Source organism: Eutrigla gurnardus (assembly GCF_963514095.1).
Source record: "Eutrigla gurnardus genome assembly, chromosome: 2".
Classification (NCBI taxonomy): domain Eukaryota; kingdom Metazoa; phylum Chordata; class Actinopteri; order Perciformes; family Triglidae; genus Eutrigla; species Eutrigla gurnardus.
In genome coordinates, this window is record NC_139916.1 from 4,549,937 (window position 1) to 4,565,302 (window position 15,366).

The 15,366-nt window shown below is 41.2% G+C and overlaps 1 protein-coding gene across 4 annotated transcripts in view; it reads right to left on the bottom strand.

Moving 5' to 3' along the window:
• LOC311019839 (plasma membrane calcium-transporting ATPase 1-like) overlaps positions 1-15,366 on the bottom strand; it is a 77,170-nt gene that overhangs the window by 19,467 nt on the left and 42,337 nt on the right. For 3 of the 4 annotated variants that reach the window (XM_084019452.1, XM_084019449.1, XM_084019450.1), the window contains 4 exons: positions 14,928-15,053; positions 13,546-13,671; positions 9,530-9,565; positions 3,053-3,235 (listed from right to left, as the gene is read on the bottom strand). In XM_084019452.1, the coding sequence (XP_083875578.1) occupies positions 3,053-3,235; positions 9,530-9,565; positions 13,546-13,671; positions 14,928-15,053 (471 nt within the window). The remainder of the gene's footprint in view (positions 1-3,052; positions 3,236-9,529; positions 9,566-13,545; positions 13,672-14,927; positions 15,054-15,366) is intronic. The other variant, XM_084019451.1, reaches the window with a different exon arrangement.

Consider the following 15,366-nt stretch of genomic DNA (forward strand, 5'->3'; position numbering starts at 1 on the left):
TGTGCTTTTTGGCATTGTTTTTGCTTTCATAGGTCTGGTGGTGCATTCAGGAACAATCCTACGTCCATTAACTCCAATTACACAAAGTTAACATAGTAGTTTAGTTGGGGATATTTAAACAAAGTTTGTGGAAACACACCTTCAGACACATACCATGTTATCACAATCAGTTTGATTTTGAACTTTGCTTCGTGACCTTTGCTCTCTCCCTCTCCATCCTATCAGGTAAGGCCAATAAGTCATAAATAAATAAAGTTTGTGAAAATTCACTCTTTAATGTTTCACTTCTCAGATTAAATAATAATAATACTTATACTAATACTACTACTACTACTACTACTACTACTACTACTACTAATAATAATAATAATAATAATAATAATAATACATTTTATGTATAGGCACCTTTCAGAGCCCTCAAGGACACTGTACAGTGAATAAAATAAATAAATGAATGAAGAAAATGCAACGTTAACACACGATGAAATTACAAGTAGAAGTTTTGGTTAAAGTTTTTGAAAAAATAACTTATTGGTTTATATTGGAGCAATACAGTGAGGTCTGGGTGCAGAATAATGGACACAATATAAACAGGAACAGCGAAACAACACCGTGGGTGTAAGATCAGGAACAGGTGAGTCCGGTTTCCGCCTCACGTCTCCCGTCAGTCACTTTCTCATGGCCCAAATTCTATTTCTGTAGTGTAGAAGTGAAGCCTGTCCTGAAAGCCCCTCAGTGTATTAAGGTCAATTGAAATGACACAGAAAATACCTTCAATTCCGGGATGAAGCGTGCTCCTAATAAAACACCCATCCAATAAACCTGAGTGCATTCTGACCCTCAGCCCCTCCGCCACCCGGTCGCTTGGTGTGCTTTTAAAAGATCAGTCCCACGTTTCTGGAAACGCTCTTGTTCTTCGTCTTCCAGATGAAGAAGACGGGAATCAGGTACATCTCTGTGCATCCAGTAGAGCCTGGGCCCAGGTTAGCCTAGCTTAGCAAAAACACTGGAAACAGGGGGAACTGCTAGCCTATAGCAATCCAAAGCTGTTTACATATTGTATCTCGTTAAATAACATGTTATCACCCATCCTTCCTGGGTTTAGACCTTCGATTTGTTTTTTTTTGCAACCGGTGAGGAAGTGACCATATTTGGACTGTGGAGGAGCGACGGGTGGATTTGATAAACACAAGCAGCAGAGCGGCACCCTTACTGGATCTGGATCCATGTGGTTTCTGGTGTGAAACTGCTAACAAAGTTTGTTTCATAATTCAAGGTTCAACTTTACAGCTAAGTGTGGCTAAATGCATTATAATAAGCAATACGCATCCTTTTTCATGGCGGACACACAAATGAAACGCATTCATTTGTGTCAGAGCTGATGCATTAAATATTGAGAAAGACGGTTAGGGAACCTGAAAAATACTTCCAGCACAAATACATGTGTATTTGTGAAAGAGTGGCAAGAGGGGGAAAAAAAGCTAAATTCGTGTCCATGCATCCAAATCACCAATTATCTATTTGTGATTGCTGAGTATCACAGAGTTACATCTGCTCATCACTATTAATACGGCCACTTTATTACGCATCTTACATTTTAAAATAAGCTTTGTGTTTTCTAATGTGCCATTGAGAAGCCAAATTTGCATTTTATGCAAATTCAATGGACAACAACGCACTGCAAAAACAGCCCTTCTAGAAAGAAGTAAAATATTCTCATATTCAATCAAATTATCTTGTATCGAGCAAAAAAATCTGCCAATGGGGTAAGCTTTTTTTGCTTGACAAGCAATTCTTAAAATAAGCCCAAATTTCTTAGCTCCGAAAGACTAAAATGAGACTTTAAACTAGACAGAAAATCTTAAACTAATCCAAATTCTTCTAAAACAAGCAATGAAAAAAACACTAATTCAAGATTAAATTACTCAAAATTAGAATTTAAGTCTCTTTACTAATTTAAGAAATTACACCTTAATCTGGGATTGATAATGAGCATAAAAGTAGTTAAAATAAGACATAATTTCTTAAAACAGCATAACAAATATAAAAGTGATGTCTTAAATCAAGATACCAAAACTTTCTCAGCTTTTTCTTTCTTTTTTTTTTTTTTTTTTTTATGGCTGGAGTGCCATGCAAGCCTTTTTTATTTTTATTATGAGAGAGACAGTGTGGAAAGGGGAGATAGAGGGGGAAGACATGCACGAAGGAGATTGCCGGGCCGGGAGTCGAACCACTGATCTCCGCGTCGAGGCTGATACCTGATACATGGGGCGGCTGCCTTATCCACTGCGCCACCGGCTGAGCCTCCGTACATGGGGCGGCTGCCTTATCCACTGCGCCACCGACCGCCCCAGTTAATTTTTTTTATTAACTTTGCAATACAATTGCTCAATTCAACATCCAAAAAAAAAAGGGCACTTCTGCATTCCAGATCCATCATAATCAAACAGATTGAAAAGCCAGTTTTGATTTGAACCTCACTATCAAAATAATAATACATCAGTTATTGTAGCAGCATAGCAACTAAACATCATGTTGCAGCTGGTTTGCAGCATAATATCCCATATGGTTTTCAATCTCACCAAGCAACTGTCCTGTAATGAAAATGAAAATATTAATAATAAAAACTTTTGTCCTTGTTTCATGGCATTCTTGAATTGAGATGTTGTGCAAATGGTCTTACTCTTAAAATAAGGCAAATAATCTTGGTGCCCCGCTGGGTTTGATCGTAAAAATTTTTATACTCTTTTTCTGGTTCATTCTAGCTCAAAATTAGCTGGAATATCTTATCAAGAAAAAGTAAGGCATACTTTTCTTAAAATGAGATATTTTTTCTAATACAAAACTTGCTTGACAAGATTAATATTCTTTTTGGACAAAAAATAAGACTTATTTTCTTGATACAAGGCTTTTTTTACTTTCTTGAAATTCCATTTTTGCAGTGTATGTGTGCGTGTGTCTGTGTGTGTGTGTGTGTGTGTGTGTGTGTGTGTGTGTGTGTGTGTGTGTGTGTGTGTGTGTGTGTGTGTGTGTGTGTGTGTGCACTCCTCACCAGCCTTCCCGATCTGAACAGCCAGTTTGGTCAGCTTGCCCTGCAGGACTGACTTCTCCTTCTTGGTCACGTTGACCTTCTTCACTGGTTTGGCCTCCTCTTTCTCCTCCTTCTCCTCCGACTCGGTGGCATCCTCGCTCTTCAGCGGCTGGATCTCCAGGGCGATGCCGTCCTGGGTTTTGGCTGGGAGGGGGAGGGGTGGAGGGGATGATAAGGAGGTGGTCAAGGGGGTAAAAAGAGGAGGAGGAGGAGGAAGATGGAGGGTGGTGGTGAGTAAAGAGAGATGAGGAGGAGGAGGTTTAAGAGATGTCAGGAAAGGGTTTGTGATGAAGAAGAGGTGAAGATGAAGGAGGATGAGAGAGTTTTCAACATGGTCGGGATCGGGAGCAGAGGATGAGGGAAGGAAGGCAGGACAGGTTGACAAAAGGTGAATGAGTTAAATCAACAAATAATAAGAAATTGCAAAAGAAAAAGGAGGAGGAGGGAGCGGGGTTCAGGAGGGGTCAGGGGATGAAGGGTAGAGAGGCAGAGAAAACGTTACAGGTTCAGTCGGAGAGGAAAGCTGAAAACGACCGGGCGACTTCTTTTTTCTCTCTCAGAGATCAGAAGATGACCTCTGACTCTTTATCAACTTTAACATCTTTATTAACATGGCGACCCTTTGGCTCGATGCAAAGAGCAGCATTTTCATCAATTCACGATCAAACAACATTCATGAAAAAAGGTCCAGGTGGCTTTCAGAGAGACGAGTTGGGAGCAGCAGTTCATAATGAGGAGCAGCAGACAGAACAGAGAACAGCAGATACAACAGACAGGAGGGGGGGGGGGGAGGGGGCTGTCAATCACACACACTGTGTTTGTTTCACATCACAGTTTGGAACGAGAGTTTATGGAGTCTGGTGCTCGGCGGCTTCGCTCCTCATTTGCATAAACAAACTGTGTATTTGCAATTTGACTTCATCAGCCGGGCTCCTGTTTGGACTGTAGTACGCCAACGTGGAGCTTTTTTTCTCTGATCTGTTTGATCTCTCTGCGCTTCCCTCAACCCACGGCCGTTTGTCATATTTCCACACCAAAGAAACGTGAGCGTAAAACAGAGCACATCTGCATTGATCTGACACGCTGCTGTTGTCGCGTTCGTCCTTCGTGAACAAGCGAGCCGACAACGCCGACTGAAGCTCGGCACGATTGATCGACGCTAAATGCTGGAAATGTTCCGATCCATCAGCTAACTGTGTTATCCGTTATTGAACCCTGGTGGAGAGTCACCGCTGATAACGAGGTCAACATCACTTCTGGAACCAACAATACCGACAGAGCATGGACATAAAGCAGGTTTAGATTCCTGGATGACCGATGAGACGAGATGGAACTTCAGGAGCAAAACATCTCACCTGGGGAGTTTCATGAAATTCAAATAAAGTGACCCGGTGCCCCATTTTTATTACCTATATACAAAGTAATGAAGCCTGTTGGGATCAGATCTATTTGTTTTTTTGGGGGGAGGTTTCTGCTGGAGAAACGTTCACTGGAAGCATCCAAAAGCTTCAAAAATAAATAATAATAATAATATCTTCTGGACTGTTTGGCAGTGGAAACAATACACTCTTCTTTCTCCAGTGAGTTTTCAGCAGATGGTTGAAATTAAAAAGTTTTTTTTTTTCTTCTTTAAAGTGGCTGATTGGTCCTCATGGAGGAACACTGCAGAACGTGTTGCACTGAAGGATTTAGCCTGTTGTTTAATTAATGCACAGATACAGAGATGTGGAAGAAGCCTATTGTGCTGCATTGTTTATAGTGTGAAGGTGGGAACACTGCGAGAAAAGCTGATTTTCACGGTATCGTGGGAGGAACGTGATCTGGATTTTTTATGTGTTGATGTATTTTCCGGGTTAGAGACTATGTTTTTATTCTTCCATTGTTCTTTTATTATTTGACTTTGTTTTAATTCATTTAAACCCTATTTTGTGTCTTTCGACCTTGTCTTAATGCTTTTATTTATCATGTTAAGCTCATTGAATTCCTCTTGTTGTTGAAAGGTGCTACACAAATAATAGTCTGCCATTAAGTTGAGTTAAAAAAGTTAAAGTCATAGTTTAAGAGGAAGATACCAATATACTATGACCTCCATGATAAAACATGACAACAACAACAACAACAACAAAAACCCTGAACATTATAGGTGTCATAAAAACTTGATGTTGACTGCATTGAAGTGGACAGGTACACCTTATAAAGAGGCCACTGAGTGTATGTGATTGTTTTTAATGGGACTGATGTAATAAAGCTGATGCATTATGAACTGATTCTTTCGTGATGTAACTCCCATTTAGCGGATGTGGTCGTTCTAGTGATTAATGCCTGGATCCGGCTTGAGTGCTACATTTCTGTGTTTGTCGGCTGATTTCTGACTCGAAGCTCGTGAGCTTTTTACTCTTTTGGTGACTTTTATGTAAACTTTATGCAAAAGTCATGCACTTCCTCGTAAACAGGGGTACCCATGACATTTCCTCCCAGCATGTGTATCTTTAACATGTAGGAATATGTGTTTTTTTTTGTTCTTTCACTGTCACGGCATCGAGTTTCGTCAGAAGTTCCCCCTTTTCTTTTTTTTTGTGTTAAAAGGGGAAGTTGTTTAAAGCCAGCATGACCTCAACGTGACATTTGCTGCATGTGGGGATGAGTCGGTGTCAAACCAGGAAGCTGTGGAGCTTTATGCACATGTTCCACTCTGAAGACAAGCCACAACATAGAACTAACTGACACAGCTTCACATGAACAGGACTGAGACCCACTGACCAACCACAGAACTGGAAACAGGCGCAGCACTGAACCATGGGAGAGCGCACGGCGGGCAGAGGGGTGGGGGTGGGTGGGGGCGGGGGAGTGTCTGACAATCAGAAAAAAAAGCAAGTCAACAAACAGAGGACGAACTCAAAGGATCACCCCAGAAGAAAAAAAAAAGAAAAACGACAGCGATGCAGAACCACGACAGAGATAGACAGGAGGAGGTAGAGGAGGCTGCAGAGCTGTGGAGGCTGCAGGAGACGTCAGCAAGACAGAAAAATAACAGAGAAGAGGGAGAGAGTCAAACAGTGATTACAAGACAACATGAAGTCCTGAGCAACACCCTGCAAGGAGGCAACAGTGAGAGAGATGATGGGAATCAAAAGGCGAAAAGAAAAAGAAACCGAGGATACACAAACGGAACAGACGACAGCCCAAAGCCCACTAATACTGCAAGGGTGCAACTCCCACACACACTGACGGCCTCGCTGCAGCCACAAAACATCACGCCGCCGCTTGGTTCGCTTCTCAGCACAGAGTCATCGCGAGACCGGGAATTATGCGTGGCGGGGGAACGTTTTATATCCTCTAATGGTTCTCAAAACCCTTCATTTTTGGGTTTTTTTTCTTCGCCGTCGGCAAAACTCAACACCTCCTGCACAGATGTTTCACATTAAAAGCAGCTCAAATACCCACAAGCCCTGGTATGCTTTTAATATGAAACATCTGCAGGAAGTTTCATTGATGCTAATTTGACAGTAATCTCAAGATTAAAAAACAACCCAACAAGGCAAAGCAGAGACGACGGAGCGGATGAAAACAGTGACGTGTGGTGAAAGTCACTGATTGAATTCATTTTAAGGAGCTGCTTTAGGATTTGCTCCGACTGTAATTTGTTGTCGATACAAACACTTCAGTACAACAGGAGTCATTTCATCAGGCCGCTGCACTCAATCATTTACACACTAATACTGTTTTCATTCAGTTATTTTTTCCTCAATCGCTGTTGTGTAATTTCCTGCACAGATGCTTCCCTTTAAAAGCCTCAAAAGACATAATTTCCCCAACAGCCTTAAAGATTAGCTGATTTATCAACCAGCTCATCTACAGAAAATTAACTGGCAAGTATTTTGATGAATGATTACTTGTTTTAATCATATTTCAAGCTTGTTCCAGCTTCTTGTGCGTGAGGATTCGTTGCTTTTGTCTTCTGTGATAGTAAACAAAATATCTTTTAGGTATATTTTGAACGAACAAGCAATTCTGAGATGTCAAATTGGGCTTACGGAAAGCGTTATTGGCGGGTTAATTGTCAATGAAAAGTTGAATATTCCCTTTTCCAAGTCGACTTTTATAGTAAACCGTCTGCAGGAAGTGATTGTAGCTTAACAGTGATGGAAAAAACTGCTGCATTCATTCTTTGTTTTTTTATTGCCAGTAGAAGGTCTGGCAGAAGAAGTCCACCATAAGCCTCATAACTGTCTATATGAAGTGGATGTAGTCGTCCTGACGTCACCCACCCGTCCACCGTTTGTGGACTACAGACGTGACCATATTTGGACAACGGAGGAGTGACGGGTGGATCTGATGAACTAAACCGGCAGAGCGGCACCACTGAGAAGTAGGGTCAATCAATGCAATGAGACTTCTTTTTACAACCAGAGGAGTCGCCCCCTGATGGCCAGCAGAGAGAATGCAAGTTTAAGGCACTTCAGCTTTGGCTTCACTTTTCAGAACCGTATGTTGCCGCCTGGTACAATCAGCTGCCTACTTCTACATCCAGCAGATCCAAAGTAAACATCAACAACCTACTGTAACCCTAAAGAAACTAAAACCGTACAGAAACTTAAAACGCGGAGCCTAAAGAGGCAGGGCCGGGTTTTTTCTGAGCTTTTGAAAAGTTGACTGTTTATAGGGATACGCGTTTCTCAGAGGACAGCGACCCTACAAACTATAGCTGTAGATTAAGCTACTCATCAGTATATAAAGGAGTGAAAATAAAAAATAATCCACAGCAGTAAAATGCACCACATTAATGTATACATCATATATAGTAAAATATATATTAATTACATACATAGGGGACAGGGAACATTGTACTTTTCACACTGAAATCTACCTCCGCAAATAATATTTAAATACTTTTACTTAAGGAAGGTCGGGAAGACTTGTTCTTTCATTGGAGTATTTTCACAGTGTGGTATTAGTACTTTTACCTAAGTAAAAGTATCTGAATACTTCTTCCACCACTAAACACTACAACGTCGTCGTCCATGCCACTGAAGGTGTTTCTGCAGATCTGTGTGTTTTGAGTGGAGGTCATCTGTGACTGCAGCTCTGCAAATTATTTCTGCATGCAAATGTGTGATGAGCCTCCAAGAGCAAGGAGTGTGTGTGTGTGTGTGTGTGTGTGTGTGTGTGTGTGTGTGTGTGCGTGTGCATCAAGAAGCATTCTGTCCACAGCAGATGCTCAAACCACGGGAGGAGGGAGGAGGGGAGCTGTGCGTGTGTGTGTGTGCGTGTGTGTGTGTGTGTGTGTGTGTGCGTGTGTGTGTGTGTGTGTGTGTGCGTGTGTGTGTGTGGAGACAGCTTGCAGAGGAAGTTGGACATGTGTTGGATCACACGGGACGGTGAGGACGGTTGGCTGGACGGGTTTGGAGGTTGGAGCGATGACGTCATCGACACAAACAGCCGCCGATTCCCTTACATGTTCGACGTTTCGACACGCTTAGAGGTCAGACGTGTGAGGGCGACCCTCACCGGTGGAGCCATATTTGTGTCTCAATACTCAGAAACTGTTTTGCAGGAAAATCCCTCTGATTTTGAAGATTACAACAAAGAATCATTTAATTTGTGAAAACAAAATGTCTATAATTTGTGTTGAATATCTATAATGTTAACATAAGTACACAATGATAAATGAGTTGTAATAAGGTTCTCACCATCCACATGTTTATTAAATGATGTCATGGAAGTTAATATGTATTTCATTAGCTTGTAACCTAATTATCTTGGCAGGTATAAGCAGTAGCTAACATGACACAGCTGAAGCATTATAATCATCTACAGAGTGAACTCATAAAGTTGGAATAATTTGCAAATGTCTTGTCTTTTATAGCGCCAAACGCATGTTATGGCTGAATTAATTTCATTTGGATAATTTGGACACATAATGTAATCACTGCACCTGGTCATCAGTGATTACTGATGCATTTAAATAGGAATAAACAGAGGATTGTGTCCGAAAACTAAATATAGTATTTAACTTCAATACTTATGATGCTTTAATACAATATTAAACATATGCACTTATTAAGTAAAACATATTTTTGTTTTCTCAAACCAAATGAAGAAATAACTCAAAATGTAATAAATGTTAACACGCTCCCAGAATTCAAGGCACAAATACGATCCCACAGTCACCCGAGAACAGGAACCATGACTAATGCGGGCGCTGTGATTGGCTGTCAAAGACTTGAAGGTTGAGAGTTGCACCCTTTTACAGGTAAAGCAAGGCGAGAGAACGTCCCCCTTTATACAGCAGAGAGAGAGAGAGAGAGAGAGAGAGAGAGAGAGAGAGAGAGATGGACTGGACACTCCCCTCCTGCCGCTGGGTGGAGGGTGAGGAGGGGTGAGTAACAGGGAGGATGGAGGGACAGAGAGGGACAGATGGATGAATGGAGGGGTTACCTTTGTTGCGATTTTCGGGGGGTCCTTGTTTTTTACCTGTTCGGACAGAGAGAGAGGGCGGAATGCTGATAAGATGGCTCAAAAGAAAAATAAGATCAAATCAAACTGAGGGAGAACACAAAGTTTAAACTGATAGAAACCCACAGGTGTGTGTGTGTCGTGTGTGTGTTGTGGGCAGGAATGGACCAATCAGAGGAGAGAGACACGCTCCACTTCCTGCGGTGGAGAACCAATGACATTTGACAGCGTAGCTGATCGATTTAAGATGAAAAATAAATTCAACTGAATGTTAAACTATAACGGATGAAACCATTATTGATTTGATTGTGTTCATGTACGTCGGACTTATACATGCCTGCTTAGTATTTATATGGTATGTTTGTGTTCCGTCATCACTGCAGTCCATATTTTTATCTTCATAACTCATCCATATTTATTCTATACCGTTCTTTCTGGTTAAACGATCCATGTAAACACAGTCACATTATACTAAATCACATTTGTTGGTTTGAACTGAAAAAATATCTCAACAACTAATGGATCGATTGACATGACATTTTGAACAGACCTTCACGGTGGCAAGAAGATGACTTGTAAGATTTGGGCAATTTTAACTTGGACCAAACACCTGCAACAATAGAGTGCTAAAAGCCGTATATTAGTTAGTACTTGCGGTTCCCTTGTCTCAAAGTGAACAGGTTTTTGGTTAGAGGTCTAAAATAAGGTCTGTAAGCGTATGAGATTTCAACATTTTTGGTTCTATGACATAAATACATGTCAGTAAATATCCCACTTCATCCACCTTTAGTGGACACGGTGACAGGAAGTCATGTGACCGTGGTGTAGTTCCTTTATAGCCTAACGTTTGCTTTTTGTTACGCTTAAAAAAAAAATGACAAAAGTGGTTTGTTTGATATTTTCTCATGGAAAAATGGCCAGAGACCAGTGTGATGCCATCTTCCTACAAACATACATCATCCCTGCAGCGCTTTATGACGACATTCTCAACAGCCACTGGTTGGAAGTTAGGAGTTAACAGTCTTAGTTTTAGTCTCACTATGGTGGCACAAAGATTAAAGCAATAGTTCACCCAAAAACAATAGAAAGGTTTTGTAGTATTCGCCTCCCGAGGCTCTCTGTGCTCCCAGGAACGTCCATTATTAGAATGGTGTTATAGACATATAGAACATCTGGAGAGATGAAGACTGGAACAGGTCATCATGTGTTTGGATGAATTATTGCTTTAAGGTGACGACCAACCATAAATCACAACGTCCTGGTTCCAGTCTGGAGTTTAATTTCCGTTCCTCTCTCTCCCGTCCACCTTTTTAATAAAGGGCAGTGATTTCATTCATTCGTTGAAGTTGGGTTTTATTCAATAATTCTGAACGGGATTATTACACGTTTGAAGCTGATTGGTTCAAACAATGTGAACAGTGGCTCAGCTTGTGTTTCCTTGTTGAGGGTTTACTTCCTTCACTGCAGTTATCACATCTCTGATCGTTACGTCTGTTTGCACACCGACATGTGAATCTTTATATCTGGTATTGATCCTCATCAAGTGCCGTGTGTTGATCAGATATTCTGACAGGTGCAGGTCAGGGATGATTTCCTCCTCAGGGGCATTAACTTCCTGTTGCCCTAATATGGAGCTCTGTACTTTAATTGTGAAAGGAGGTTTGGCAAGGTCAAATCTAACATGAACACACACACACACACACACACACACACACACACACACACACACACACACACACACACACACACACACACACACACACACACACACACACACACACAGCTCTTTGTTATTCAGCTCGTGGTTTGTGATTGATGACAAAAACTGAACTGCTGCAAGTGTGTGTGTGTGTGTGTGTGTGTGTGTGTGTGTGTGTGTGTGTGTGTGTGTGTGTGTGTGCGTGTGTGTGTGTGTGTGTGTGTGTGTGTGTGTGTGTAAGATAACCAGTGGGTGTGAATGTACGTGAAAACATGAATGTGTGTGTGTTTAAATGTGTATTTGTGTGTGTTCAGCGGGTTGATGCAACCATGTGTGACAGCAAAGTCTGCTGTTATCAGAGACCCAAGAGACACACACTAGTGTGTGTGTGTGTGTGTGTGTGTGTGTGTGTGTGTGTGTGTGTGTGTGTCTGTGTGTGTGTGTGTGATGCTGTACTTCTATCTTTCTGAGGACCAATTAAAGTATCACACTTGGTGAGGACAGTTGTGGAGAATGAAGACACTTTAGGGAAGCGGGGGCATTTTCTTCTGTCCTCACTTTTTCCAAAGGCTTTCTGAGGGTTCAGGTTTAAAATGAGATTATAGATTAAGGTTGCAGAATATATTATATGTATGAGGACCCTCACAAGCCACACGGCTGATAATGCTGATATAAATGTTTTGTTTGTTTCAGTTTAATTCAGTTGAATCTGAAAACTTGTCTTGTGGTTCTCCTCATTAGAAATCCATTACTGGTTTGGTTTTTAAGAATCCAAATGTGACCCTGAGTGTCTCTCTCTGCTGAGCTGGTGCATTCAGCCAGTTCACAATGAATGCCTGACAAACTCAAACTTTAGCCAATAAAACAAATGATCAGACAAAAACAAAACTAAGGAAAAAGACATGAGTAAAAGGGGGTTAGCGTGATCACAAGCAAATCAAAAGCAATAGAGACCGACTGCAGAAGCCTGTTGGTTTACATCAAACTGCTCTGTGATAGTACGAGGATCATCTGGACTTTTTGAAGGGTTCCACTTCAAAAAGCAACTGTGTGTAAACAGAGGAGGGTACGTGTCGCACGTTTTTAACCAACATTACATCACTGTCAAATCAATACCTCGGTATGGTGGTCGTAATCTGCCGTGAGTAAATGAGACCACCACGTAGCGTTTACTCAGGTGACCAATCAAACGGGTTTGTTTTTGTATTTTGGTGGATTATTTTGTCCTTTTTTAACATCTTCGTGGAAACTTATTTCAAAGTGTAGAGTGACTAAAATGCACAATTCATTTCCAAGTGTACAAAACAAATCGGAAATGATCGCTGTCAAGCTTCCCATCTAGCAATTAATCAGTTTATATGAATAACAATGGCAGATTAACCATTAAAGTCATTAAAAATATTATAAAAACATAAACAAGTAAAGTAAACAAAAGCAGCCTCTCATTTTTACTGAAACAACAAAATCTATGAGTTACTAGAAAACTATAAACTTCCGTCTCCAGTTGACTTTGTTTTTGTATCAAACTGATTGGTTTAAAATGTAAAACACATTAAATAAGAATTTAATGGTCACATACTGTACAAATTGTAATAACTAACTAAAGGCAAGGAAGAGCTGTTTATCGCCATTGTTATAATACAGCTTAACGAGAAAATAAATATGATCAGATGTATTTCTTTGAGCCCCAGTCTTGACCACAAGCCTGTTCGCCAGTCATCTCTTACTACAACTCCACTAACACAGTAGAAATCCCATCTCCAACAGGCCTGCCTTACCTTGTTACGGTTGCTGAGCTATGATTGGATAATAACCGTTTAGGGGAGGAGTTGAGTGAAGAGCCAATTAGAGGTACTGCTGTACCGATCCCTTCTGGCACTTAAATCTCCCGTGAGTTGTGCAGATATGATCACTACAGGTGAACTCAGCCGTGGTCTCATTTACTCACCGATGACGCTCCAGTGATCAGATTGAAGCTGGCTAATGTTAAAATATAATAGTTGGACCCTTCAAACAGCTCTGCTGATATCAGCTCAGACTGGATGAACTCTACCTGCCGACAGAGTCAGCGAAGGACGACAGGAGAAACTTCAAATCAACACCAGTTGATAAAAAAAAAAAAAGAACGTGCAAATATTTCCAATCTGCACTGTTCAAACAGTAGAGTAGAAATATTGAGAAGCTGACACGATGATGGTTGTCTTTCTGTCCTCCCAACACTTCACACACTCAGTGTCCTCGTATGACCTTCAACACTTTAACATGAGTCGTGTTTGTTGAGACGTGTCTCATGTCTTACTTTTCTTGACCTTCTTCTCTTCGTCGTGCTCGCCGGCGCCCAGGAGGGTAAAGATGATGCCCGTTTGAGAGTTGAGGCCGACGGCTGACACCACCATCCTGCCTGATCCCTCCATTACGTGGGTCCCTGAGGGCAGATTCAATGAGAGAGGAGTCACAACTTGAAATGTGTTACGGCCATTTCTTCATGATTTTAGTCAGTTCATCGTTTCTTCAGCGGCAGCATCTTTGTGGTAAAAGACCCTAACTGTTGTTGTTGGTTGTTAGTGTTAAAGTCTGCTGATATTATCAACATGGCCAATTCCCAAAGATCAATCTTAGGCCCACTGCTTTTTCATCTTACAGTATGTAACCTCTTTGTGGTGGTGTCAAGAAACATTGCATATCTTTCTATGCTGATGACACACCGCTTTATGTGGATGAATCTTCTGAAGACAACTGTTGCTCCTTTTATATGTAAATGCCTGAATATCACAAAACATTTTACATTTCAACAAGCATAAGTTATAAACATTAGTTATCGGTTCTAGGCTCAGCTAGGGGAACCCGGGTTGCCACATATCATACTTTTGACATGAGACACCCACTTAAAGATTCTGACTGATGCATCCAAGCAAATTACTAATCAAATAACAGATAGCCACTCCTTCAGTGAACATAAAGCTGTTAAGTTAGATCCAATGTCTGAATGTAACACTTTTCCCATATTTCAGCACCAAGACTGATCCGTAAACATTGAACAAGCTACATTACAGAGATACAAACAGTCAATATGTGGGGTTTTTTTTCCAGCCGTCTCTTTCAATTACTGTTTGACTTGAGTATGGTGGCTTTGAGGAAAGCTTATTAATTGCATCTTTTGTATATTAAGAAATGACAATAAATGTCCAAATCCTTATTGATTTTATTGATTTTCTGTTCACTTCAACACACGTTACAACACATATTATTGTGCTGGAAAAGGGGGAGGAAATGAGCACATCCACCCGAGTGTCATGTTTCCATCACCTCACAGCCAGATGCTAGTGGGTGTGAGTGGGCTTTTTGTCCAGTGGGAAAGGGCCTGAAGTGATTTTAAAATAACAATAAACATTCTAACAGCGTTAATATCTTTAAGTGACTTGATATCTCTTTTTCCCCCATACGCATTAGTCTCACATCGTTTTACTTATTATTAGCTTGTCAGTTTCCTCTAAAGCACTTACTTCAATGAAAGGTTGCTATACAAAATATCACTTATCCTGACAGCTGGTCTGGTCTGATATGGATATAATGCATATTGATTAATTACGTGATTCCACATCCTGCATCAGAGGACTTTCCTTCCAGAGAAGCATCAAACAGAATCACTTAAACAAAGTATGAGACCGAGCAGGCACTCACCGGACAGCAGCATGGGGTCCTTCTCCATAGACTTTCGGACCTGATCGGATTCTCCGGTGAGGGAGCTCTCATCAATCTTCAGGTCGTTGCCCTGGATCAGGATCCCGTCAGCGGGCAGCAGGTCTCCTGCAGGCGCAGAGGTCAGAGGGTGCATTTCATTTGTTTATCCAAACAGCACATTTCTGCTTTTGGCTCCTCTCATACTGTGATGAAGGCCGACCAAAAACATTATATTCAACACACACAAACATTCTGTTTGGCTCTCCTGTTAATGCTAAAATCAGACTCTACTGTAAAATATTTTGAAATCAATCTGCCGGCTTTCAGCATTGGGGAAGGTCCTCTCCTGTTTCTACATGACTCCTGTTCACGAAGCCTCGTTCATCAAGAAGTGCTTTGTGAACGTTTCCGTGCCTGATTCAGAGTGGAACAGCCTGAG